General features: G+C 41.7%; 1 protein-coding gene across 1 annotated transcript; it reads right to left on the reverse strand.

The window, feature by feature from the left end:
• Positions 1 to 3,884: 3,884 nt before the first annotated feature.
• On the reverse strand, positions 3,885 to 14,434 carry LOC147863090 (G10 family protein). The gene is made up of 3 exons (XM_087321824.1): positions 14,234 to 14,434; positions 13,218 to 13,405; positions 3,885 to 4,339 (listed from the first exon to the last, which is right to left on the reverse strand). Exons 1-3 carry the CDS (start codon positions 14,325 to 14,327, stop codon positions 4,184 to 4,186), a joined length of 438 nt encoding a protein of 145 aa, XP_087177950.1. The 5' UTR covers positions 14,328 to 14,434; the 3' UTR covers positions 3,885 to 4,183.
• Between the last annotated feature and the right edge of the window lie 11,896 nt (positions 14,435 to 26,330).

The following is a 26,330-nucleotide window of genomic DNA, read 5'->3' on the forward strand; positions in this document are numbered from 1 at the left end:
CCGACAATCCGGAAGCAAATGGGAAGATCGAGCGAGGGCATGGACCTATCGTTAAAGCCATCGTACGGGCATGTAACGGTCGAGTCGGGAATTGGCCACGACTATTACCCTATGCCTTGTGGGCCAATAGAACGACACATAGCTCGGTGACAGGGTATATGCCGACGGAGCTTATGTATGGACAAAAGCCGATTATGCCCATCGAAAGGACGATCGCCTCATGTGTAGCGATACCGTGGGAGAACGAGATGAGCCGAGAAGAGTTATTAGCGGCGCAGATAAGGCAACTTGAAAGAAGACCTGAAGATTTAGAAAAAGCGCGAAAGATGATGAAGGCAGCCCGAGTAAAGAACAAAGTTCGGTTCGACAACACGCATCGACTTCGTCCCAAGAAGATTGAAGAAGGGGATTGGGTTTTGGTTTACGACAACACCATTGACAATCAACACAGTACAACAAGGAAGTTCGCAAGAAGATGGTTCGGGCCGTATGTGGTGACAAGTGCCAACGATAATGCCACATACCACCTTGCGGAACTAGACGGATCAAGGTTGGTCGTACCCATTGCGGGAAAAAGAGTAAAGATTTTCAAGAAAAGACAAGACAAGGATCCTGACCTCGATTACCTCGACGATGAACATAATAGGCCGGATGAAAATGAAGACATGGAGGAATCTAATTGATCATCGTAGCCGAAATCTCACTTCTTCTCTTCTTGGCACGTACCAGAGGACGTGCGGTTTGGTGGGGGTGGATGTCGTGAAGATTTTCGGCAATAGTGTGAAAATCCCATAAAACGTACGAAATCGAGTATGAATCACATAGTACAATAATTGTGAAGATAACATTTTAAATAGATTTAATATCTAAGTACAAAATGATGGAGGTTTCGAATGCACTTTATTACACGAGAAACGGACAACTAAATGTCAAGATATGAGGGGATCAAGTTTGTAAAAGGAAAAGAGAAAATTGTGAGATATCCCACATAGGCACGACAAATACAGCTCTCATCATATATAAGGTGGAGCAAAAGATATTATCCTTGTGTCTATGTGTGGAGCATAGAGAGTTCAAGGTAACTTGAACTAAGAGTGGAGGTGGGCTAGCTACTCGTAAAGGGTTTTTGGCCAACCAAAACCGGATCGGCGATGGAGCCGGTGATCCGGCGGCATCCGACGGCAATCCGGCGACGGTGATCCGACGGCATCCGGCGGCAATCCGGCAGCGGCATCCGGCGAGGCACCGGTATCCGGCGGCAGTACCGGTATCCGGCGGCATCCGACGGAGGCACCGGTAACCGACGGCATCCGGCGAACCGGCGTCCGGCGACTAGATAAATAAATATATAAAAATATATAAATATTTACATACACAAGGAGGGCAAGTAAGGATTCAAACCTTGCACCTCCAAGTTAGAAGTCAATTGGCTTACCATTAAACCATACTATTTAGTTGAAATTATATTTCTATCATTATACTTTTACATGTAAATTCTCATACATGAGAGCTAAAATGAGTGACATGGTTATCATGCACCACATGTAATACATAAGCGCCAAATGGCAAACATGCAATTTATGCATGTCTTGTACCCTCACATGCATCATATGCATGAGAGCATCTATAAAAGAGGGAAGGGGGAGGAGAAAAGACACGGTTTTTTTTATGAAAATTAAGAGGAAGAAATTCGTTTTCAAATCAATCGTGTAATCTCAACTTCTCTCTTTCCCAATCTATCTTAAGTACTTTCTCGCCAAAGCTTGTATCGACTCTAAATCCTTCTGGTCCAGAACCCCGGCGGTTCCGCCTCACGATCCGCGCGTAGTGACGGATCTTCACGACACCGTGTTTCATGCTTGAACGAAGCACATAGAAGTGCATTATCACTTTGTGCGTGAGCGAGTTCTAAGCAGTGAAGTTGAACTCAGGTATGTTCGAATCAATAGGCAAGTTGCCGACATCTTCACCAAGCCACTCGGATCGAACAAGTTCCAGCATTTTCCGAAGATGCTTGGGTTGCAGAATCTCGACATGTCGCACTTGAGGGGGAGAACCATAACAAGAACAAGAGAAATAGGTAAAGGCACTGGAGAAGCAACCGATAAAGAGGAGAAAAACACCGAAACACAGGGAGATAAGAAGAAAAGGGAAGCCGAGTTGACTGAAGAAGTCGGCACATCCAAAAACGTTGGAATGAGCAGCGACGGCAGCAATGTCAAGAATGACAAAGCCGACCGAAACAAGAAGGCCAAGACCCGGACATGGTCTGATGTGGTAAAGGGCCTGGAGAATAAGGACGAATTGGAGACGACCAATTTGAACAAGAGCTGGAACGAGTCAAAGGCAGCCGATTCGGAAGAGGTGTTCGATTCAGAGGAGCCGAATCAATTGAAGGCCAAATGGACGAGAAGGCAGCGGAAGTCGGACTTGGAGGATCCGACGGGTCGAGGAGCACGAGCAAGGCGGGAAGACGCCTGGAGGAGCCTGAGGGAAGGACCGGCAGACACTGACACTACAATCCAACCTCAAGCTCAGCTTGAGGGGGAGTGTTGAACGGATAAGCTCAACATGATTCGAATCTGTTGAATAAGCCAGAGCCGGATCAGTGTCCGGATCTAAGTGTAACCGGTAGGCCATTAGAGGCCTACAATCCCAGCCTAGTACATAGGCATATTTTTAGGAGTCAATGTGAGTAGCTCTATACAAGCATTGAAGTACATTTTAGTAGTTCTGTCAGTCATTTTAAGGACTTGTATAAAAGTGCTCACTGAGCACATTGTATGCATAGAGTGTTTATTATTTTGAAATTGAGTTTACGTTCTGCTCTCTCCTGCGTATTGTGTATGCTCAAGCTTTCCATAACCTTGTCTCTGTTTTCCGTTGCTATCCGGCTGAGCCGGTTTGTTTAAGCTTCCGCACATTAACTTTCACAACCATGACGCAAGAGATCAAGATTGTGGTGACCAAGCAAAGGACCAAGAGCAATGCAACGAGTGTGGCCTCAACCAATATGGCAAACCAAGGAGAGAATGCTAAGGAACTTCCTCAAATGGCATGAGACAAGGATCGAGAGGGGCTTTGAAGAGCCAAGATGGAGACCCTAGCCATGGGAATTCTTGGGACAATTTTGTGAGCTTGATGGGAGTCAAGATCCATTGAACCCGCTTGAATGTGGTGTCCCATGTTCTGTCCTAATTGGAACACAATCCCAAAATGGATGGGGACTCACCAAGGAGCCCAACTCCAATCCCAAAGACGGCGCTACCATGGGTTGCAACAACACAGTCCTAATGGATAGTCCCAGGGGGCCAATTAATGGCCATCTGTGGCCTATATAATGAGGAACACTCATTTGTATTCATTCTGATTCACCATTTGTATTGGAAGGAGTGTGGAGTGCTCTCTCTCCCTACCTGTTTTCGAAGTTGTCTTGACTCATCCCGACTGAATCCTCACTAGTCCCAACTCCAAATGTTGGTTGGTCCCAAATTGGAACTGTTGTAAGCTTTACTTTGTTAATGTAATATATGAGCATTTCTTGGTCCTAATTTGTTTCCCAACAGCACTTTCTTGTGGTTTTAAATCCTTGGCATCTCCATAGGTTGTGTTAGAGCCCCAAGAAATTAACCTAGATATTTATAACTTTCACAACGAACACACCAATGTGCAAATATACAAATAATCAAAATGGGCATTGTTGACACTCAAGACACTTTCTCTGCATGTAAGATAATTTCAACAAGAACACCATAAATGAAGTATATGATAAAAAGAAAAGCTACTCAACTCCCCTATACAACAGGAATATATATTACTCTGTTGAAGTTAATTAAAATCAACTATTTTAGTAAAAGATATCTAGAAAACTTTTACTAACACTAGGCTACACCATAAATCACCTTAAAGGATTTATATCCCCAGTTGAATCATTCTATATATACATACATTTGGCACATAAATGACTCATGTACATCATAGGATAGCATGTGACACAACATATGTCTTGAACTCGTAACAACAAAATGACACAAGGTCCTATAGAGTTTCAAAAGCCATATCCATTAATTAGTATTTTGAGATGCTGCCTTCTCAGCATGAAGATAAAACCATGATTATTGCTTAGAATCACATGTTTTAATTGCTTAGATCAAAATTCCAGCAAACAAGATGCTTTGATCAATCAATCTCCACTGGCACAACCTTTGCATCCACAATGCACACATTCGATAACTTTCTCCTCTCTTAAATGCTTGGGAACGCGACACACACATGTAGTTCCATAGTTATGATCACGTGGTTGTATGCAGCACAAGCAGCAAAGCCGTTCATATCCAGACTGCAAAAGCATAAAAACAATACATGAAAAACATAAACACATCCAGAAAACAATAAAGACTTCTAGTTTAGATCACATTATTCTAATATTAGGAAGAGGTGCCTCCTATGCACTGATTAATTACAGAGATCCTGCTGTGCTTGTTACTTCAGAGCACTCTTATTTATCCTTCACATATTGCCCATCTGACTACTCCATACACCATATGACATCACTACGGGTGCCAGAGCTATGGACATACTCTTTCAATATCTTCCAGTAATGAAAACAATAAAGAAGCCACTATTCTGAGGTAAGCTGCCAATAAAACTTTTGAGTATGGCCAAGAGAGGTTAGTGGTAATTGTGATGGAATAAAAGATCCTGAAAAACAACATAAAACAGTACGACAACAAGGATGACTGCAGATCGACAAAGTTATAGCCTAGCACCAAGATAAGATCAACAACTACCAAGTTGGAACAAATAACCACACACCATGATGAAATATTCAAGGGCAGTGCTTGTACTACAAGCAATTAAGACATTAGAGACTCGTAACCAACAATGGTTCAGTTCAGTTTGGGAGTCTCAGAGTCAAAACGGTTTCAAACCAAACCATTTAAACATCTTGAAACTTAAATCAAACTGAACCGAACCATAAAACCTGTAAACGTGACACTAATCCAAATGTCACAAGAATCAGAGGTGAGAGAACAGATAACAAAGCAACAAACAAGGAAAAGGGAAATAAACAAGAAAGCACCATGAAGCCTGTAACAGAGAATCAGAAAAAGACCACGACCAAGTTTGAAGCACCTGAACTTTTACAGGGAATCAGGAGTAATCCTGATAAGACCAATAATGTGGCAGGGCCCAAGCCCAAGTTTGGAGCACCTAAGCATGAAAACCTGAACGAGACTCCAAACCTAATGGAAGATTGTGCTTTAAAGGTGGAGTTACATTTTATATCCCCTAGAGAGGAAGCACACACAACAGGCCCAAGGCTTGAATGGTCCAACAACCCATGAAGCAACTCAGGAGCCATAGGCCTTGGGGGAAAAACAACCCTACAAGGTATAATAGATTTGAATGGAATAACCCATGGATTTTTCAAGAAACGCCAAGGGATGGCAAATATCTTACGCTCCAAAACAAGAGTTAAATGAATGTCATGGTAACAAGGAGAAAAAAATAAATGGAAAAAACTTCTGAAGTTCAAGCATAATATGGAAAGATATATAAAACCTATGCCCAGAAATTGAACTACAAAAAAAGAGAATTAAATGGAAACAAGTGTAGCATGACACAAACTATGCACTGCCAGATCTTGTCTGAATCCATGTGGAAGAAGAATGAAACACAGAACTTGGACCCATTTGCAGAATCCAGTAGATAAATTCATAGAATACTTAAGAGGAAATCCAGAAGAATCTGGCTAGAGAAAAGGAAAGACCAAGAAACCCACAGGGGAGATAAGAACGTGGAACGGCGTGTTCAGAGATCACAATATGAAGATGCACAAACAGGAGGAGGCAGTTCTGGTCCAAGTACGCCCAAAAGTGAAATTGGACCAACTGGTATAAATAAACAACAAATATAAAAGTGGATTCCTTCAAAATATAGTTAAATTCATAACCATTCTAAAAAGAACTAACCAATCTCCTCAAGGAATACAAGTTCGTGTTTGCATAAGCATACGTAAAAATGGTAGGCATCAACCCCAAGTTCCACAAGCATGGGTAAAAACTGAAAGAAAAGTCGGTGCTAATCAGATAACAGAGGTATCACATGAATCCTAACTACACAAAGCTATTGGCAAAGGATGTCGCCAAACACTTAATGGTGATATTAACAAAACCATGAATACATTCAAAATGGATATTCCCCATTGTCATAGTGCTTGAGAGTAATAAGAAAATTGGGGCATCCGTTGATGAGAAGTTGAACACAGAAACTGTCCCAGCCTCATTTCAGCTACTAGATAATGTGGAGAAACGAAAAATGTATGCTTTTCTTGATGGTTTAACAGTTACAATCAACTCAAATGGTTCCGGCCAATAGGAGAGAACAACCTCCATGACCAAATGGGATGTGTCAGTGACCACTCTCATGATGTTCAGACTACAGAATGTACAAGCTGCTTTCCAAAGAATGGTCCAAGTGATCTTTCATGACTACCATACAGTGTTTTATAAACGTTTTTGTAGATAACTTCAGCAAATAGGGTCAACCATGAATCCCCAGGCACACCATTTAACTATTCACTAGAAGGTACAGATTGTCTTCACCCACCATATGGACATGCTGACATCAGAACTGAACATAGTGATCCCAATTTCTTCAAGAAATTCCACGAGTACAGAGACAATTACACAAATATATGAGTGCCGTGAAAACAGACATGGGTAGTGCATTCATGCAAAAAGTACTCAAAGAATTTTTGCGACCAGTGTACCATGAAAGCTAACACTAGCAAAGGAGGAAATACCATGATGCCATTGAACATGAGGCATTAGGAAGAACCTACGCAATAGGGAAACTCCACCAGGGCCTGATGGCCAGCAAATTCATCCACCATGTGGATGATCAAGCATTGATATACACAGACAAGTGAAAGTAGCGTGTTGGATGCTTTTCCTTCAACAGTTTGAATTTTCCGTTCAACACACGACAGGATATAATACTGGTACAGAAAATTCCATATTCAGCTTAGAAACAAGCAATGGGGAGCCAAGGATAATCAGGAAATTTCACAGATGTCAATCTGATTAACAAGAACCACAGGGAAGAAGGAAAACAGTATAATATAATATACTTCATATCAAATTATCAATATCTAGAAGAGTAAGCTCAAGACTGGTGCTCACAATTGGCGGGTACATACCTGACATCTTTGAGCACGAGCTCTTGACCATTATCCAAAGACAAGTGTATAGTGCCAATACCATCAATATTGCAAGCACTATTGTTACCAAGATAAACTTTTCCATAACTGCCTGCATCAAATGTGGTAAAGCACTCCAACCATGGAGTAATATGAAAAGAAGCCCCAGAGTCTACTATCCATATCTGTGTCAATCCATCATCAATTGACAATAAAGCATCAATAACATCTGTTTTGGTGATTTGCATGTCTTGAACATGAGCTATGAAGGCATCACCTGTAATACAAAGTACATCACCATCTTCACTAGATAGGTCTTCAATGATAACCCAAGTATCGGGTAAAGTCATAAGTAAGAAGATAGCTTTGAGCTTGTCAAGTGAAACAACTAATGTTTCCCAATTGGGGCTATTAGACACTGCAACAACTAATGTTTCCCAAGTATCAGGTAAAGTCACAAGTAAGAAGATACCTTTGAGCTTGTCATGTGAAATAACCAATGTTTCCCAAGTATCGGTTAAAGTCATAAGTAAGAAGATAGCTTTGAGCTTGTCATCAAAAGCTGGTAATCCTGAATCTTGTAGTTGGGATAGAGTACCTGGGGATAACGATGGATGCTCTGTTGCACCTTTCGACTCATCAAGCCTCATACTGACAAGTTTTCTCATCAAATGCACTTGATTCACAGGAGTAGTATTCTCATAAGTTGTCTTAAGTTTCTCCCAGACTTGATGGGCAGTGGTCAAGCCCTTTATATCTACAAGAATCTCATCAGAAACAGCCATTTTAATATATGTAATGGCTTTCTTATTCAGAGTGTTCCAAGCATCATTTTCCATGCTCTCTAGTTTCTTTTCCACGAGAGCATCTTCACAATCTCTCAGAAAAAGGATGCCCTGCATACGCTTTTTCCGCAATTCGAAACCTTTTCCATCAAATCTCTTGATTTCAAAGAGGTTTTTCACTTCAGTTGAAGTGGAGGCCATTGCTCCCAAGATTTATGACAAATGCCTTCAGAAATTGAGCAGAATACCAATAGGAAAGGGTTTGAAAGAATTGAAAAAAAACTGTGTTTTCTGCTGATTCTGAATCTAAACAAAACAGCGAAGCAGAGGAAAAAGATTTGGCTCTAATACCAGTTAAAGGTAAAGAGGGATGTTTGAGGGAGCAGCTATTGAGGGATGATGTTCAACAAACAAAGAGTAGAGACACAAATTTTGGATGTACCCAACAGCCTTTATGGGTACACAAGAAAAAAAAGGTTATTATATTAGTTAACCCTACAAAGAAAGAGGTGTGTTCACGTTACAAAAGGAGGTGACCTGTCCAGGTGAACAATATGTTCACATATACAAATAATTACCTAATTTGGGAACTATGGGCCTTTACACCTTACAATGCGAAAGCTTCTTGGCAAGAGGAAATAGCAGCAAAGTTAAAAGGAATGATGTAACATGCTATCAGTGTGGCAGGAAAGGCCACAAGAAACCTGATTGCCGTTATTAGAAAGCAGAACTTGAAAGAAAAAAGAATTCTGGAGATAAGAAAAAAGGACAAGACTAATGCACATGACAGCCAAAAAGATGAAGAGAAGGCCAATTTGGCCTCTAATGTAGTCATACAAGAGCTGCCAGATGTTGAGGACATTTTATGTCCTACCTTTTCAGCTGATAACACTTATGCATATGATGCCTCTCTAAATATTCATTCACAAGACATGTGCATCACTACAAATGATCTTATTGATACTTTGATGACTGTCAATGATGCATTGGCCCAAACATGGATAGTTGACTCTAGTGCTTCATTTCATGTGACTCCTATCAAGGAGTGTTTTTCTACTTTTACTCCTGGCAGCCATGGCCATGTATACCTTGGAAACAATCATGCATGCTCCATTTAGGGTATTAGCACTATGAATTTTTCTACAAATGGCACTAACGAGCTGGTTTTGCATAATGTGCATTATGTACCAGGGATCAAGAAGAGCTTGCTTTCTGTGGGTCAAATGGATATGCATGGTTATAGCATTCCCTTTGAGAGAGGATCATGGAAAATGACAAAAGGTTCAAGGCTGATTGTGAAAGGCACAAAGAAAGGAACTCTTTATTGCTTACATGGAAATGTTATATCAGGTAAAGTTATTGCTTTGGCTGAAGTTCACTCCCATAAGGAGTTGTGGCATAAGAGACTTGGCCATATGAGCCAAAACGGTCTCACTAGGCTTTGTAATCTAAAGAAGCTTGATTTTTGTAATGAATGCCAATATGGAAAGCAAGTTAAGCGTTCCTTTTACTCTGGTGTGTCTCATAAGTCTTCTATACTTGATCTTGTTCATTCTAATGTGTGTAGCATGCCCACAAAATCTATGGGGGGATGCAATGTATTTTATCTCATTTGTTGATGATTTCTCTAGAAAAAATTGGGTTCAATTGCTTAAATCTAAGGATGGAGCCTTAGCTTCATTTAAGCGTTTTCATGCATTTGTGACCACCCAAACAGACAGAAAACTGAAATGTTTGCCTATGAACAATGGTGGTGAGTATAGAAGTGCTGAATTCAAGAAATTTTGTGAAATTTTGAGTATTAAGAGGGAGCTTACTGTTCCATACTCTTCTAATGGTGTGGCTGAACGATATAACAAGACACTTTGGGAGAGAGTGAGATGCATGCTGTCCATAGCTAATCTCCCTCATGGATTTTGGGGGGAGGCACTCAAAACTGCAGTATATGTATGCAATAGATCCCCTCACGCGTCTTTAAAAGGTGACATCTCTGAAGAGGTTTGGTCTGGCAAACTTGCTTCATATGATCACTTACGTGTCTTTAGCTGCGAGGGTTTTGTACATATAAGGCCTGAGCTGAGAAACAAACTTGATGCCAAGTCCATTAAGGGCCTCTTCATGGGATATGGTGAAGAACGCAAAATGGGTTACAGGATTTGGATACCCCAGCTCAAGAAGGTTATATGCAACCGAGATGTTTTCAATAAGGCAAGGCTGCTTAGAAACAATTGTGCCTCAAAAGATGACCATAAAAGGGTTAGATTTCAGCATGACCAGCCACCTATTAGACCTAGTTTTGACCATCAGGATTCACCACAAAGGACTGAAAATATTGATCATCCAGTGGTTTTGGAGCCAAAAGACTTTGGACGGCAAGATGAGGATCCTGAGAGGAATATGCAGCCAAATAATAATGCTGAAAATGGTGCTGAAAATAATGGACAGCAACCTAACAATGATGATTTAGACATGCCACCTGATGTTGATCCATTGCCTGACAATATGGATCATTGGGTGAGATGTTCTACTTGTATTAGACGAAATGTGAGTAGTTTGACCCCTAGTTGCACTACATAATGTTGACTGATGAGGGAGAACCTCTTACATATAAAGAGGCAAAGGCATGTGAGTACTCAATAAGTGGGAGCTTGCTATGCAAGAAGAGATTAAGGCTTTGCATTCAAATAATGCTTGGGACTTGGTTAAACTACCCAAAGGAAAGAAAGCTATTCCTAACAAATGGGTATACAAATGGGTTCGCTTATGTATGCTATGGTTGCTACTACACCTGATATTGCCTATGCAGTGGGAGTTGTAAGCCGATTCATGGCTAATCCAGGCAAGGCACATTGGAATGTAGTAAGGTCCATTATGAGATACTTAAAAGGGACTAAAAATAAATGCCTCTGTTATGGAAAAGACCCATTAGAGCTAAAGGGTTTCTGTGACTATGACATGGCAGGTGATGTGGATACACGGAAATCCATAAGTGGCTATGTATTCACTTGCAGGTGGTGCAATATCATGGTCCAATAGGCTGCAAAAGGTTGTTGCTTTGTCCACTATCGAGGCTTAATATATTTCAGTCACTGAGGCTTCCAAGGAAGCAATATGGTTAGCACGTCTTTGCAGTGAGTTTGGTTTGCCTGAAAAGGCACCTATGCTTGGTTGTGATAGCCAAAGTGCCATCTGTTTGGCAAAGAATGATATGTTTCATGCACGCACAAAACATATTATTGTGCGATATCACTTCATTCAAGAAGTGCTTGAGGATGGGGCCTTATCACATTGATAAAGATTCACACATCACAGAACCCTGCAGATGTACTCACCAAGTGCTTACCCAAAGCGTTACGTAGCTTAAAGGCGTCATTTATGCCTTTAAGTGGGAGGTTGTTGGGGTAAAGGCCCTAAATGACCCTTTATAGTGTGTAAATGTGTATAGGCCTATTTATAAAGGTCAAAAGTCACTAATCACTTTTCCGTTATTTTTTGGGCCATGTTCAGTGTGAACTTGGCCAACCCTAAATGGGTCATATAAAGCATAAGTTAAAAACTTTTGGATCTCACTTCATAGGCGAGCTCCTCCAAATACAGCTCTCTCTCTATCTTTCCTTCCATAGCTCCAATGTTGCATCTAAAGAGCCTATACTAGGGTGAATCCTACGTATTCCTCAGCCCTATTGACATTATTCCTAACCCTTACACACTACGGGCTGGCAGTCAGTGACATGGCCAAGGAAGACATCTGAAGTAAGATTTTCCAAGCAAGATTGTGGTGGCTTACCCTTAAAAATGATGTTTATGAGCAAACGGGATATTTTGACACATGCCAATACTGCGGACAAGGAGATCGAGATCGAGATCGAATACCACTCAGCCAGAAGAGAAGATTTGGATTCTATCAAAACCAATGTGAATACATATGAGCATCCACTAATTACCATACATATTGGGCAGAGAAGGTGGCACTGAGAGGAAACAAAGTAAATTATGTGGCCAATCTCCACATTCAGTTAGCCTATTCATAATTCAACCAAATCCAGTGGCCAACTTCAGTAGCTGGACAGGACAGCGCAAGACACTCAAGTAAATCAATTGAATGAAGCTCTATGTATGGAATAAATGAAATTACAGAAGAAAATAGCTAGGGTGCACGAAATAGCTAGGGTGCACGAAAAGAATACTGAATTCTAAATGGAGGATTTTAACAAAAGAACATTCAGAATGTGGCACTAAACAAATAGGATAAAATAACTGAAAAAATTTATGTATGTTTGAGGGAGATGGATCAAGGAGCCCAGCTTCATATAGCTGCGTGGTACATAGAAGCCCTCAAGGTGGTTGAAAAATGGTGATACAATTAGATCCTTAGAACTGGAACCGTTAAAGATAGACCAAAGGGCAATCCAAAAAAGATCCACATCAAAATGGCCAAAATGTGACATCATCCTACCACCATCTCAAAACAATTAAGAGATTGGGTCACGCACCAAACAAACCACAATTAACAAGCCAGTGAATGTCACAGGAGATAAAAACCAATATAATAAGACAGAGACAGCCAGTGGGAAGCAAAGCACAATCACCAATATCACAATGGAGACCCATAATGCTATAACAAGTGGAGGAAGAAATTGTGAAACCAACAATCTCCACAAGAGCTCAACAAGAGCAGATTTAGACACATGCACTAACAGAAGAACATGTGATTCCAGCCCTGCAAGCAGAGGATAGACACCCAGCCAATGCCACATATTTTTTCAATAGCAAGTTTATCACTGCCCACACACTATCGAGTCAGAACCAAGTTAGAAAATTTCATATCGGAAAACCTACCAGGAATTAGACATTGTATACACAAATGGACAAAAGACCAGTAGGGGACAAGCAGATTCATCGTACAAAATGGCTTCCTCCAATTATTTCAGAGAGGTATCAGCAAGATTACCCATAAATGCTGGTAATAGAAGCACTTTTGGGTAGTTCCACTGCAGCTTAGGTGTAGATAAGAAACAGATTGAGAAGTGCTCGGATGTGTCAAGTGTTGAGGGTACCAAAGGTACTAAACCTTAAAAAGTAATGGGGAACTACACCACTCATCTTCTTGGTGTAAAACAAAAATCAATCTACCTTAGGAGAGATTTCTAACTAGTGAAAGCTTGCACCCCATGTAAAGAAACAAATAAGATTCTTAGTCTTCTCATTACTATAAGTTTTGACGTTACCTTTTTCCACTTTGCAATAAGATTCCGATCACCATAACCTTGATCTAAGCAAAATTCATACAGTTCTTTGGATATATCCTTGCGCTTATAGAACAAGTCATATAGGTATCTGCTCTTCTGATGGGTGATCTTAAAAATGGGCCACAAAGCTTCACACTTTCTTTTCCCTTCATGAGTTTCAGTTTCAGCTGGAGAGCAACAGGCCACAAAAAGCAGAATGGTGTTAAGTGTCAGAAAAACAAAAACATTTCATCAGTACAATATGCCAGTCATCACGATCCATCGAACAAAATATCAAGTAAAATAAACAAGCCTATGAAACCTTATTTCATTTACACTTCAGGATGAATAACATATTTCTGCAGAAACACTAATCATAAATTGTGCAGAAATCCTAAGCAACGCTCCAAGAAGTTTCAGAAATCCAAATCGGAGATTGAAGAGGTTGCAGAAACCCTAGTCAAAACTTAACGATACTCCAAAAACAAGGCAACAACTTGAACGAAATACAGACATCAAATTTCCGACGACTTAATAGAGAAATAAATCCCAAAACCCAACATCGTACAGACATCCTAACCCAAGCCAGACAATAAACCTGATTCTGACCCAAAACAATAATAATGAATAAAAGAAAGCTGCATTCAAGCAACAAATCAAAAACGCAAGTTGCAAAAAACATAACCCTATCATTAACCTAACCCGACAACGTTAGAATCGACATAGAGATATACCCTTGAACAACAAATAAAAAAACTTGATGATGATGCAGACACCCAATTCCTGACAAAAAAATATTAGAAATACAGGTAAATAAAAGAGCTCTCCTCTTGAGCAAATTTCTAACCCTAACCTTAAGTTCGCCCTAAAAATCTACCCCTAAAATGTTAGGTGAATAAAAGACCTACAGAAAACCTTGAACCCAAACAGAAAAGAAACATATCCGCAGAAAAACGAGAAACCCAACCAGAAATGGAAGGAAAAACAGACATATATGTGTGTACATACGAACTTGCCTTCCCTCATCTTGTTCTCTAGATCTCTGAGAGTGGGTTCGATAAGCTCCCATCCTTCAGGATATTGAAGCTTGCTTGTTCGCACCTTCGGCATAACTGCTGATGCTGATGCTTCAATCCAAATTGTTTTTTGAAGTATGCCTGCCTCAGTCCTGCTCCCAGAAAACAGAGTCACTCACTTCTCTTTATTGTAATAGAGAGACAGACAGACAGACAGATGTATACATGTTATACTGTTATGCATATACTGTTATACATATGTATGAAGGTATGTATAACAATAGGTAACGGTTTGGTTCGGTTTGATAGTGTTAAAACCGAACCGTTTAAACCTTTTGAAACTTGAACCGAACCACGAAACCGTTTGAACCGAACTGTTAAAAAAAACCAAACCGTTAAAACTGTGGTTTTGTGGTTAGGTTTCGGTTTTCAACTTAGGTTAAATTTTAATTTTCAATTTTCAATTTTATTTTAATTTTTTTTCAAAAATTTAAAGATTTTCCTAAAATGTGAGAATTAGGCTTTAAATGAAAAGATTGTTTAAAAAACTAAACAATTTCAAAAAATAAAAAACTATTAAACCGTTTAAACCATAGTTTCTAACCATTGAAACCGAACCATTCACCCTCCAAACCAAACTGTCAAAAAAACTTGAACCTAAACCAAACCATTGCTAACTGTTAGGTATGTATGTATGTGCATGAATGTGTATGTATGTATGGCTGGTGTCTATATTGCATCGTTCGTCTCTAACTACTGCCAAATCATAAAGAGGCTTGGTGAGGGAATCACAATGTAGGGCGCGTGCGATCTGCATCGTCTGATCTCGATAATAAAAAGTGTGTGCCATCAAAAAAGTTGACAGCTCTGTCACTAGGAGCCCGCCTGACTCGAGGTAGGAGCCTGACTCAAATCAGGAGGCGACCGTCTCAGGGCAGGAGCCTGATTCAAATTAGGAGTCCAACTCAAAAATAGACATCAAAAACTTCAAAAAATTCTAAGAGTAAAACAAAAAAATCCACTGAAATTCCTCTAAAAAATCAAAAACTACTAATTACACAAAACCTAAAGCTTAAAATCAACTTACACAAATTTCCTACCATAAAATGTTTCTGACATCACAAGCTATGTAGTTTTGATTCGGTGACCAAATATGCTTAAAGTCCAAGTCGAAAAAACCAATCAAATGAATCTAAATACACACATAAGCAAAGATTACATGGCTCATGTGGGGATGATGGCAAAATGTAGCCACAATTTTTGCAACATGTAACATTCAAGTCCCTTGAAGTCAAGGTCAAGTCATCGCAATGCAAACACCGAACTTTCTCAAATTCACATATTGGCAATCGCCTCCAAGTCTGACTTGTAGCTCTCTATAGTTTTCCGGTGTGGGATTAGGAAGTGTTTGGGGAGCTGGCAATAAGTTCTTGTGAGATGTCGACCATTGCTCCTCTTTTCGTACTAATTTGTTGCTTTCGACTTATGGATCTGTCGACTTCTTCATTGGTTGATTTTAGTGCACCAATGTGATACACCTTCTTAGTCAAATCTTTCAATGATTGTATACACTCCAAAATAGTTGCACGGTCGAAGCATCTTAACCCTTGCTTGAGACATTGAACAACTTCCTCAACTGTTTGTATTTTGAATTTCCATGATTCCATCTTTGATGTAGTAGGGTTTGTCTCCCTGACTGGTTCTACCTCTGTCTCCACTTATATTTTTGTGATATGGTCCATTTGCATTTGGGTTGCGTTATCTATAAAAGACAACAACCCACATGCCTCTCAATAATCATCCAGATTCCAAGTAAATGCTTACATTTACTCGCAAGGTCTTGGCAATCACAATATGAGCTTTGGAGCAAGGCATTACGACATAAAGTGGGGGTCATCAAGCTCAATATTCTAAACCAATATCAAGACTCGTCCACAATATGCACTATGGAAGTATCGGTGATATACCATTCAAGTATCCGCTCGGCCTCTTTAAGCCTTGACCTTTGATCCCTACAATTTGCATGGGGTGCAAATCTACCACTCTCACATATTTCTTGTTGTTGCTTCTACCATTTTACGACGGTCGCTCCAATGCAAGTGCCAGTTTCATTGTCCCCAATTAAGACATGTTGAAGATTTGTAGTTGATCGATTTATTCTTCCTATCAATGCAGTATACTTGATAAATTACCCATGTCTTTCCACAATATTGGTATGTGTCAAAATGTCTGTAGTTGAACAATCTCCCAAACTTGGGCCAAAGTTTCCTCCACACATATCAAGCCACACCATCCTCTTATATATTGCCAAACATCAGGATTGTCTGCATATTCTCCCTTTAGTTCCTTGCACATTGCATTGAATACAAATTCCATAATGCATTGCATGAGTTGGCACATCCATTGATTAAGATGGTTTCTCTCAACTACACTTACTTTTGGCAACAAGTTGTCCACCCATGAGTTTTTGGCGTGGAATTGACGCAACAAAAGTTGACAATGTGTTTGCGACCGTTGTCCATTTGCAACAATCCAAGATTGATGGTCTGTTGCAACCACATTACTTATAGCATTATATTATGTCCAACATTTATGGATCACTATCACATTTGGCCTCACCTTGGGTATCCTTGTGAGTATGACTCTCAAGCTAGTTTCTAACACAACTTGCTCATGGTTTGACCCCTTATTGAAACTACTAATCATGTATCATAATGGGATCCCAATCCCCATGGCATTTGGGGCAACAACTACATATAATGGCAGCCCAAATTTGTTTGTTTTAAATGTGGAATCGCTTGCCCAAGAGTTGTTTCGTGACAATCGCTCACCCATTTCTAACATCCATTGATCTTGAAGCACCAAGATAAATGGTTGCATGGCGGGAGATCCACATTCACCAGGCAAGTAGGGTTGAACATGAGCCACCATCCCAAGATCTCAAAGTGCATAGACCTCTTGCATCATCAAAGACCAATCAACCTCTGACATGACACTCGTGATTTTTAACCTATTTATCATGTTATGGACCTTCTTTGGTATTATAAAGAACTTGTAACTAACAAGTTTTAATGGACTAGCCTTGACTTATGATATGCTTCCTTATGCATGCTTATACGTGCCACATGCCTTGCACACCCAACATCAAATATGTCATCTTTGTAACATCTTATGATATTTGGGTGTGTTGGATTCCTTTCCGAAAGCATATGTGCTACTTGGTTTGAACATCCATGAGTGCATAATCTAACTTAAGGGATATTCCTTGATCACTTCTATGGGACTAGTCTTGTTATATTTGACGACACTCATTCCCAATATGTCAATTGGTGTTGCCTCTAACATCAATTGGCATCCACCTCATGAGACTCAAACGTTACCATTTAACCAATACTTGTAATATGCTTAAGAATATACGTGTTGTTTTATTTGAGCAAGCATTGTATCGTCTAAACCACGTAATGTACTACATGTGCACCATATAACACACATGCAAGAGCCTCTCTACATGTGCACCACATGGCCCACATGTAGAACCATCCCTTTCCTATAAAAGGAGAAGGGAGTATAGATAGAAGGGATATCAAGGAATCGATCAATATCAAAAGAACTATATTATATGAGATATCAATCAAATCAAATAGAAACATATTGTAAGAGAGATCACAATAGAGAAAGAAGCCAACATACAAGAGAAGCTCTAACTTGGCGGTTGTGGTGCTCAACTCTCAACAAAAAGGTGGAGGTTTCAGTCTCGCCCTCATCGAAAGATAGAAGCGAAGATTGTGGTCTACTATCAAAGAAAGAGGAGAGTGGTTAACTTGAGAGACAAAGTACAAAGGTTCAACGATGCTCGCAACCATTTGTAACTCTTTCATCAAATAATTATAAATTTCTTATATTCCTTCAATTATCATTCTATATCCTATCTTGTCATATCTTGTTGATCTCTATTTACTCTTTCGTCTCTTTCGTCTCTTCCGCCCATAATCCCTGTGATTCCTTCCTCACTTTCACGTTATCGTATGCCTATGCAACGCTACGTTTTAGGGCGAGCCACGCCACGACAACGCGACCATGTGACGCCAATACTACCTCCCTCCATTTCTCAACATATATTTGTTAAGAGTCTATTATTAATCAATAGACCAAAGTAAAGTAAAATAAGGAAAATAGATTGGATAGAAGAACACGTTCCACTCAACCACCCCCAAGCTATGATCTAGACATAGCCAACCTACCACTGACATCCCATATCGCCGGATATTAGGATGACTAATACCTTGGAAGAGATAAACACGATCGTTGAGACGAAACCCTAGCCCGCACCACCGGTGTCTAAGACAACAACCTTTCGACATAATGTGTCTATGAGGGTAGTTAAGCCTCATATTTATACCTTTTCCTAGGACCCTTGAATAGATGTGCCTTTCTAAAAATGTCTCCATTCATTGGTTGCCCAAATCATGATAGTGCATGCACTTATCATTCCTTCTATCCAAGCACATTAGCCCCTTTTTTAACATTAGGGAACATACCCTTCACTAATGTAAATATTAGTGACCTACCCTCACGAATGTTATGTGTACATAATATACTCCCCTACTTTAAAAGATTGCACTCTTGCTATATGAAGTGAGGAAATTGTGCCTTAAGAGTATGCTCGCATTCCCATATGGCATCATCAATAGGTTTATCCATCCATTTGATCTTGAATAGCCGAATCTCTTTAGAACGTAAATGTTTAGTACGAGAATCAAGAATTCGTTCAGGAACATGAGGTTTGTAAGAAAAATCCTCTAATGTTACAAGATCTTGGATTGTGATGGTGTTATCACTAGAGCCTAAAAATGGTTTTAGACGACTGACGTGAAAAACAAGATGAATACCAACGTTATGGGGTAAGGCAAGGTGATAAGCAGATGACCCAACTCGCTTAAGTATTTCAAATGGGCCACAATATCATGGGGCTAATTAAGCGCACTTGCCTGTAGACAATGACATAGAGTCATTAAGGACATGCAAAAAAACTTTTTGACCAATAGTAAATACATGAGGACGTCTCTCCTGATCAGCATAAAATCGAGCACGATCTTGAGTTTTCTTGACATTTTCTTTGGCAATATCCAACACTTGGTTCATGTCTTGCAAAAAATTGTGTGTACTATCTAATGTATCACGATGAATCGTGACATCGATTGGGGCACGTGGTTGAAAACCATACATCAACATAAAAGGAATATATCTAGTGGATGTATGTTTAGAGCTATTATAGGCAAATTCTAAGATAGGAATGTATTGCTCCCACTTAGAAGGGGTTTTTGCTACATAAGCTCGAAGCATGTCCTCAATAATTTGATTAACTCGTTCAGTTTGTCCATCAGACTGAGGATGATCTGCGGAACTCATGGTCAACGTAGTTCCAAGTGATACCACAGTTAAGAGTCTATTACTAATCAATAGACCAAACTAAAGTAAAAGAAGGAAAATAGATTGGATAGAGGAACCCATTCCACCCGACCACCCCCGAGCTATGATCTAGACATAGCCAACCTACCACCGACGTCCCATACCGCCGTATATTAGGATGACTAATACCTTGGAAGAGATAAACACGATCGCCGAGACGAAAGCCTAGCCCGCACCACCGGTGTTTAAGACAGCAGCCTTTCGACGTAATGTGCTTATGAGGGTAGCTAAGCCTCATATTTATACCTTTTCCAAGGACCCTTGGATAGATGTGCCTTTCTAAAAGGGTATCCATTCATTGGTTGCCCAAATCATGATAGTGCATGCACCTATCATTCCTTCTATCCAATCACATTAGCCCCTTTTTTAACATTAGTGAACATACCCTTCACTAATGTAAATATTAGTGACCTACCCTCACCAACGTTATGTGTACATGTAAAGAATCGATGGTGATTCTTGTGTAGCGGAAGAGATGTGTGTTATGTGTATGTGTGAGAGAAATTAGAGGAGAGATGAGATGTCAAGATTCGAACTCTTGACACGACCATGTTATAATCTACTATTATGAGTTAACCAAGATATCTAGTACTAGTTATGTATGTAATTGTTCCTTATTATTTTGCTAGCATCATGTGCATAGTTGCTCCCTTGTAGTATTTACACTTGGCACATGCATGCATACCTACATGCTCTATTGTAGATTCACATGCGTGCAACAAGTATGCATGCCATGTAGTATAAATAGAGGAGTTCACCTTGAAGGAATTCAAGGTGAACAACACCAGTTATGGAGTCTTTCCTTTAGTACTATATTCTTTCTTGTCCATTTGGTTATCTTCTTCGTTGTCTCTTGAGTTTATGATCCGTGACAGTTTGTTCACCTTCCCATCCTCATAGCTCTCCCTCTCATAAGCCATAGCTATGTCCGACTCAACTAGTGAGTTAGGCCAAATAATGGTAGCCTTACGACAACTACAGCTTGAAAATGAAGCTCTTCGAAATTCTTTACAAGAACTTCAAGTCGGTACCTCCCTATCCTCACAACCCCCGAACCCTAGTCTCCTACAACAACCTAGCCTAGAGCCCGATCTTCTACCAACATCTAGCCTAGCTTCGTCACAGTTTCTTGAGCCTAAGGTTAGCCTCCCAGAAAAATTTGATGGAACGAGGTCGCGTTTCCGAGGGTTCATCAACCAAGTTCGACTTATCATTCGGCTACAACCTCAACGTTATGGAGATGGTCTTCGACAAGTCGGCCTTGTGGGCACCCTTCTCTCCGGTCCGGCCCAAGCTTGGTTTGCACCATTGGTAGAAACCTCATCACCTTTATTGGAGGACTTTCCCGCCTTCCTCGCCGAGTTAGAGGCCACATTTGGAGAGACGGACCGACGACGTACAACTCTTAACAAGATTTATGCACTCGAACAAGGTTCACGTGCAGCTTCGGTCTATGCTTCCGAATTTCGACAACTAGCATGCGACGTCAATTGGGATGATCAAGCTTTAGCTGATCACTTTCGGCGCGGTCTTCGAAGCAATGTCAAGAATCTTCTCTTAAACTTTCCGGAGCCCACCTCGTTATCCCAAGCGATTTCACAAGCAGTCCATTGTGACAATCGTCTTTTCGAATTTCGCCAAGAAGAGCGCCGGACTTGGTTCCCACCTCATTCACTTCCACGCCACGCCCCGGTCATACAACCCCAAGCATCCTCACACTCGCCTACTTCGGCAGATGCTCCTGTCCCCATGGAAATTGATCAAGCCCGATTTCGACCATTGACTGATGTTGAACGACAATTTCGGCGGGCTAATGGCTTGTGCATGTATTGTGGCGCCTCCGGTCATGTCGTTCGCCATTGTCCTAGGAGTACTCGCCCACAATTCCATAGAGCTAACGGACCCCAACATCCGGAAAACGACATCGTTCGGTTGCAGTAGGAGCCATGCAACTGGACATCTCCCGTCGCCCACATTCTCTTGGTTCCATTGCCGGACCATCAGGCAATTTCACATTGGAGGTATGGCTTTCGTTTAACTCTAGTTCCATTCAGTCTGTTGCTTTACTTGATTCTGGGGCATCTTCTTGCTTCATCGACGTCGCGTTTGCCCAAGCACATGGCATACCTGTCGTTGGCCTCTCAAAACCCATTCCAGTTGAAGCCATCGACGGGTGCGTCCTCTCGTCAGGTGCAATTACTCAAGCTACAATCCCATTAGGGCTTCGGGTGGGCTCACACCAAGAGGAGCTCACTTTTTACCTCATCGCATCTCCTCGACATCCGATCGTCTTAGGACTAACGTGGTTGGAGGCGCACAATCCAATAGTGGATTGGTGCAACCGCTCGATCACATTTAGCAAGCCAAGATGCTCGTGCAAAAGTATGAAGGTAAATTCAGTTTCCTATCCTTCGGAGACGGTCGACTCCGAATTGACTACCCCATCATCCGTCCAGGATGGGTTTGTTTGTGGCACCATTTCTAACACACTCCATGTTATTCCTGAAAAATACCAACACTTCTCCGACGTATTTGAAAAATGTAATGCTGATCGGTTGCCTGAACACCGGCTCTACGACTGTCCGATTGATCTTCAAGAAGGTGCGTGTCCACCCTTTGGTCCTCTATATGCGTTGTCTGCACCAGAGTTGAAGGCCCTTCGTGTGTATCTTGATGAGAACCTCGAGAAAGGCTTTATTCAACCTTCTAAGTCACCAGCCGGGGCCCCCATTTTATTTGTGAAGAAGAAGGACGGCTCTCTACGCTTATGCGTCGACTACCGAGGTCTCAACAAACTCACTGTGCGCAACCGCTATCCGCTACCTCTGATCCCCGAACTCCTTGATCGGCTCCGAGTTGCGCGTGTCTTCTCCAAAGTTGATCTGCGTGGCGCGTACAATCTAGTACGCATCAAGCCGGGGGATGAATGGAAAACCGCATTTCGAACACGGTATGGGCATTTCGAATACAAGGTAATGCCTTTTGGTCTTACTAACGCTCCCGCAGTTTTTCAACATATGATGAACGATATTTTCCGAGAATATCTTGATCTTTTTGTTGTCATTTACCTCGATGATATTCTCATTTTCTCGCCAAACATGGAGGAGCACACTCGCCAAGTCCGATTAGTTCTGGCCAAACTTCGCGAGCATGGCCTTTATGCCAAAAGCGAGAAATGCGAGTTCGACCGTACCTCGATCGAATTTCTGGGCTACATCATCTCGCCCACTGGCATCACCATGGATATGAAGAAGGTCTCTGTCATTCAGGCGTGGGCGACTCCAAGGCGACTTAAAGATGTGCAATCCTTCCTCGGCTTCGCGAATTTTTACCGTCGCTTCATCAAGGGGTTTTCCACCCTAGCACAACCTCTTATCGCTCTCACCCATAAAGGCACTCCATTTTTATGGACCTCGGAGGCACAAAATGCGTTCGACTCACTCAAACACGCATTCATCACTGCCCCGGTGCTGCTACATGCCGACCCCACAAAACCCTTCCAAGTCGAAACCGATGCCTCTGACTTTGCCATTGGCGCCATCTTATCCCAAGCAGACGACAACAACCTAATGCACCCAGTGGCTTACTATTCCCGAAAATTTACGGCATCTGAAATCAATTATCCCATTTACGACAAGGAGCTTGCTGCTATCATTGCTGCCTTTGAAGAATGGCGACCCTACTTGGCCGGCGCACAACATCGTGTCCAGGTAGTGACTGATCATAAAAATTTAGTTTATTTTTCCACCACTCGTACTTTGAATCGAAGGCAGGCCCGTTGGTCTACATTTCTCGCCGACTACGATTTTGAGATCGTATTTCGACCTGGTGGCCAACATGGGAAAGCTGATGCCCTTTCTCGCCGAGCTGACCTTGCACTCCGCCCTGGGGATGCTGCTTATGCTCAACAATCTAGACGTTTGTTGAAACCCGACCAATTGCATCTGTTTGCCACTTGTATGTTGCAGGATGATTCTTTACTCCAACAAATCACTGATGCATCCAAGACCGATGCGTTCGCCATCGAGATTCGAGATAGTTTGCAAAACCCCTCCAAGGCGACCAAAAGGAAGGATCTTGACACCTTCACCATACAAGAGGGTTTGTTGTTCCGAGATCATCTCTTATACGTCCCAGAGGGCCCATGTCGCACCCGGGTGTTGCGGGAATGCCACGATGACCCACTTGCAGGTCATTTCGGGGTCGCGAAAACCCTCGAGCTAATCTCTCGGGGGTATTGGTGGCCACAACCATGGAAGCTGGTCAAAGAATACATAAAGAGTTGTGAGGTTTGTGCTCGCTCCAAAGCCATTCATCATCGGCCATACGGCTTACTACAGCCGCTTCCATGTCCTCGTCGTCCTTGGGCCTCTATCTCTATGGACCTGATAACTGATCTACCCTTGGTCAATAGCTATGACTCGGTGTTGGTCGTTGTCGATCGGTTTACGAAGATGGCTCACTTCACTCCATGCTCCAAAACCATTTCCGGAGAAGGAATGGTGCATCTCCTACTCAACAATGTAGTACGCTTGCATGGACTCCCCGATGATGTCATCTCGGATCGCGGACCCCAGTTTGTCTCTCACTTCTGGCAGCGCCTGCTACAAACTTTAGGCATCTCTGTCAAGTTGTCCTCCGCTTATCACCCCCAAACTGACGGGCAAACGGAGCGTGTCAACCAAATCCTTGAGCAGTATCTTCGGTGCTCGGTTAGTTACCAACAAGATGATTGGGTCAACTTACTTTCGCTCGCGGAATTCGCCTACAATAATTCACTCCATGCATCGACTGGCGTCACTCCCTTCTTTGCCAACTACGGTTTACATCCTCGCTTCAACATTTCCCTTCCTACCACTTCCGTGAACCCTTCGGCGGAGGATCGTGCCCGCATTTTGGAAGAAGTACATCATGATTTATCCTTGGAGCTTAGTCTTGCTAATGAACGATACAAGAAGCAGGCCGATCGCCATCGATCTTCCACTCCACACTTTGTCGTTGGAGACATGGTCTGGTTGTTACGTCGACACATCTCTACTACTCGTCCATGTCCAAAACTTGATTACAAGAAGTTGGGACCATTCCGTATCATCGAGTGCATCAATCCCGTCGCCTTCCGGCTCGCCCTTCCATCCCACTTCCGGATTCACGATGTTTTTCATGTCTCCCTCCTCGAACCCCATTATGCTTCACAACTCCCAGGACGTCAAGCCCCACCACCACCACCTGTGCAATTGACGACAGGGGAGGAATACGAGGTCGACCAAATCCTTGACTCGCGTTGGCACCGTCGACACTTGAAATACCTCGTCCTATGGAGGGGTTACCCCATGTCTGAGGCCACATGGGAACCATCGGAAAATTTACAAAATGCCCCAGAGGTCGTCCAAGATTTTCATCAGCGATATCCCCACAAACCAGCGGCCGAGTTGGGAAGGCGGCGGCGTAAGAGGGGGGATAATGTCAAGATTCGAACTCTTGACACGACCATGTTATAATCTACTATTATGAGTTAACCAAGATATCTAGTACTAGTTATGTATGTAATTGTTCCTTATTATTTTGCTAGCATCATGTGCGTAGTTGCTCCCTTGTAGTATTTACACTTGGCACATGCATGCATACCTACATGCTCTATTGTAGATTCACATGCGTGCAACAAGTATGCATGCCATGTAGTATAAATAGAGGAGTTCACCTTGAAGGAATTCAAGGTGAACAACACCAGTTATGGAGTCTTTCCTTTAGTACTATATTCTTTCTTGTCCATTTGGTTATCTTCTTCGTTGTCTCTTGAGTTTATGATCCGTGACATGAGAGAACACAAGATAGATAGAAAAAGAAATACTCAAGAAGAAGGTATATATTTCACATGTAGAATAAGAATTACAAAATGTAGCATAATAAGGAGTCACAAACGACTTGGTCTGAAGTAAGAGAAGGGTGCTTTATATAGAGTCACCCTCTCTCTTCATTAACTTTACAACAACCACTCTCTCTCTTGGAGAATGTGAAGACTCATAGTCATGGGGAATATGTAACTCATTAGTTATGTGTCATAGAATATGATTCTATGACACATAGTTAATGTGTAGAGAGTAGTGGTGTGACTCTTGATCTTTGAGTAATCATGGATTCTCAAAAGGTGTGTTTGCACGTTGGACTATGTTGAGCTTGATTCTCAACACACCCCCTCAAGCTCAACTCGGGTCGGTTCCTTTCGGTGGATGTCTGCTTCGGCTCGTATCCGGTTCGGACAATCTCTTGTGTCTGTTTCGGCTCGTACCCGATTTAGATGGTATCCGGTTCTTGCTTGTACTCCCCCTCAAGCTTGGCAAGTCAGGAATCATCAATCCAAGGTCTGACATGAATTGCCGAAGCTTGCCGGCTCCTAAGGCTTTGGTGAAGATGTCTGTTGTCTAAAGATTCGTGTTGATGTGTTGAAGGTCGACATCTGCGGCCTGTACGCGCTCTCGAATGAAGTAATAGTGCACTTCGATATGCTTTGTGCGTGCGTGGAACACCGGGTTCCGAGCCAGAGATATACTGCTCATGTTGTCGTAGTAAATGAGAGTCAGATCCTTGATGGGGATGCCCAGATCCTTCAAAATCCTCTTGAGCCATAGGG

This window comes from Azolla caroliniana, unplaced genomic scaffold, assembly GCF_043228905.1.
Source record: "Azolla caroliniana isolate FFs.n. ecotype wild unplaced genomic scaffold, voAzoCaro1.0.p SCAF_6, whole genome shotgun sequence".
In the NCBI taxonomy this organism is placed as follows: domain Eukaryota; kingdom Viridiplantae; phylum Streptophyta; class Polypodiopsida; order Salviniales; family Salviniaceae; genus Azolla; species Azolla caroliniana.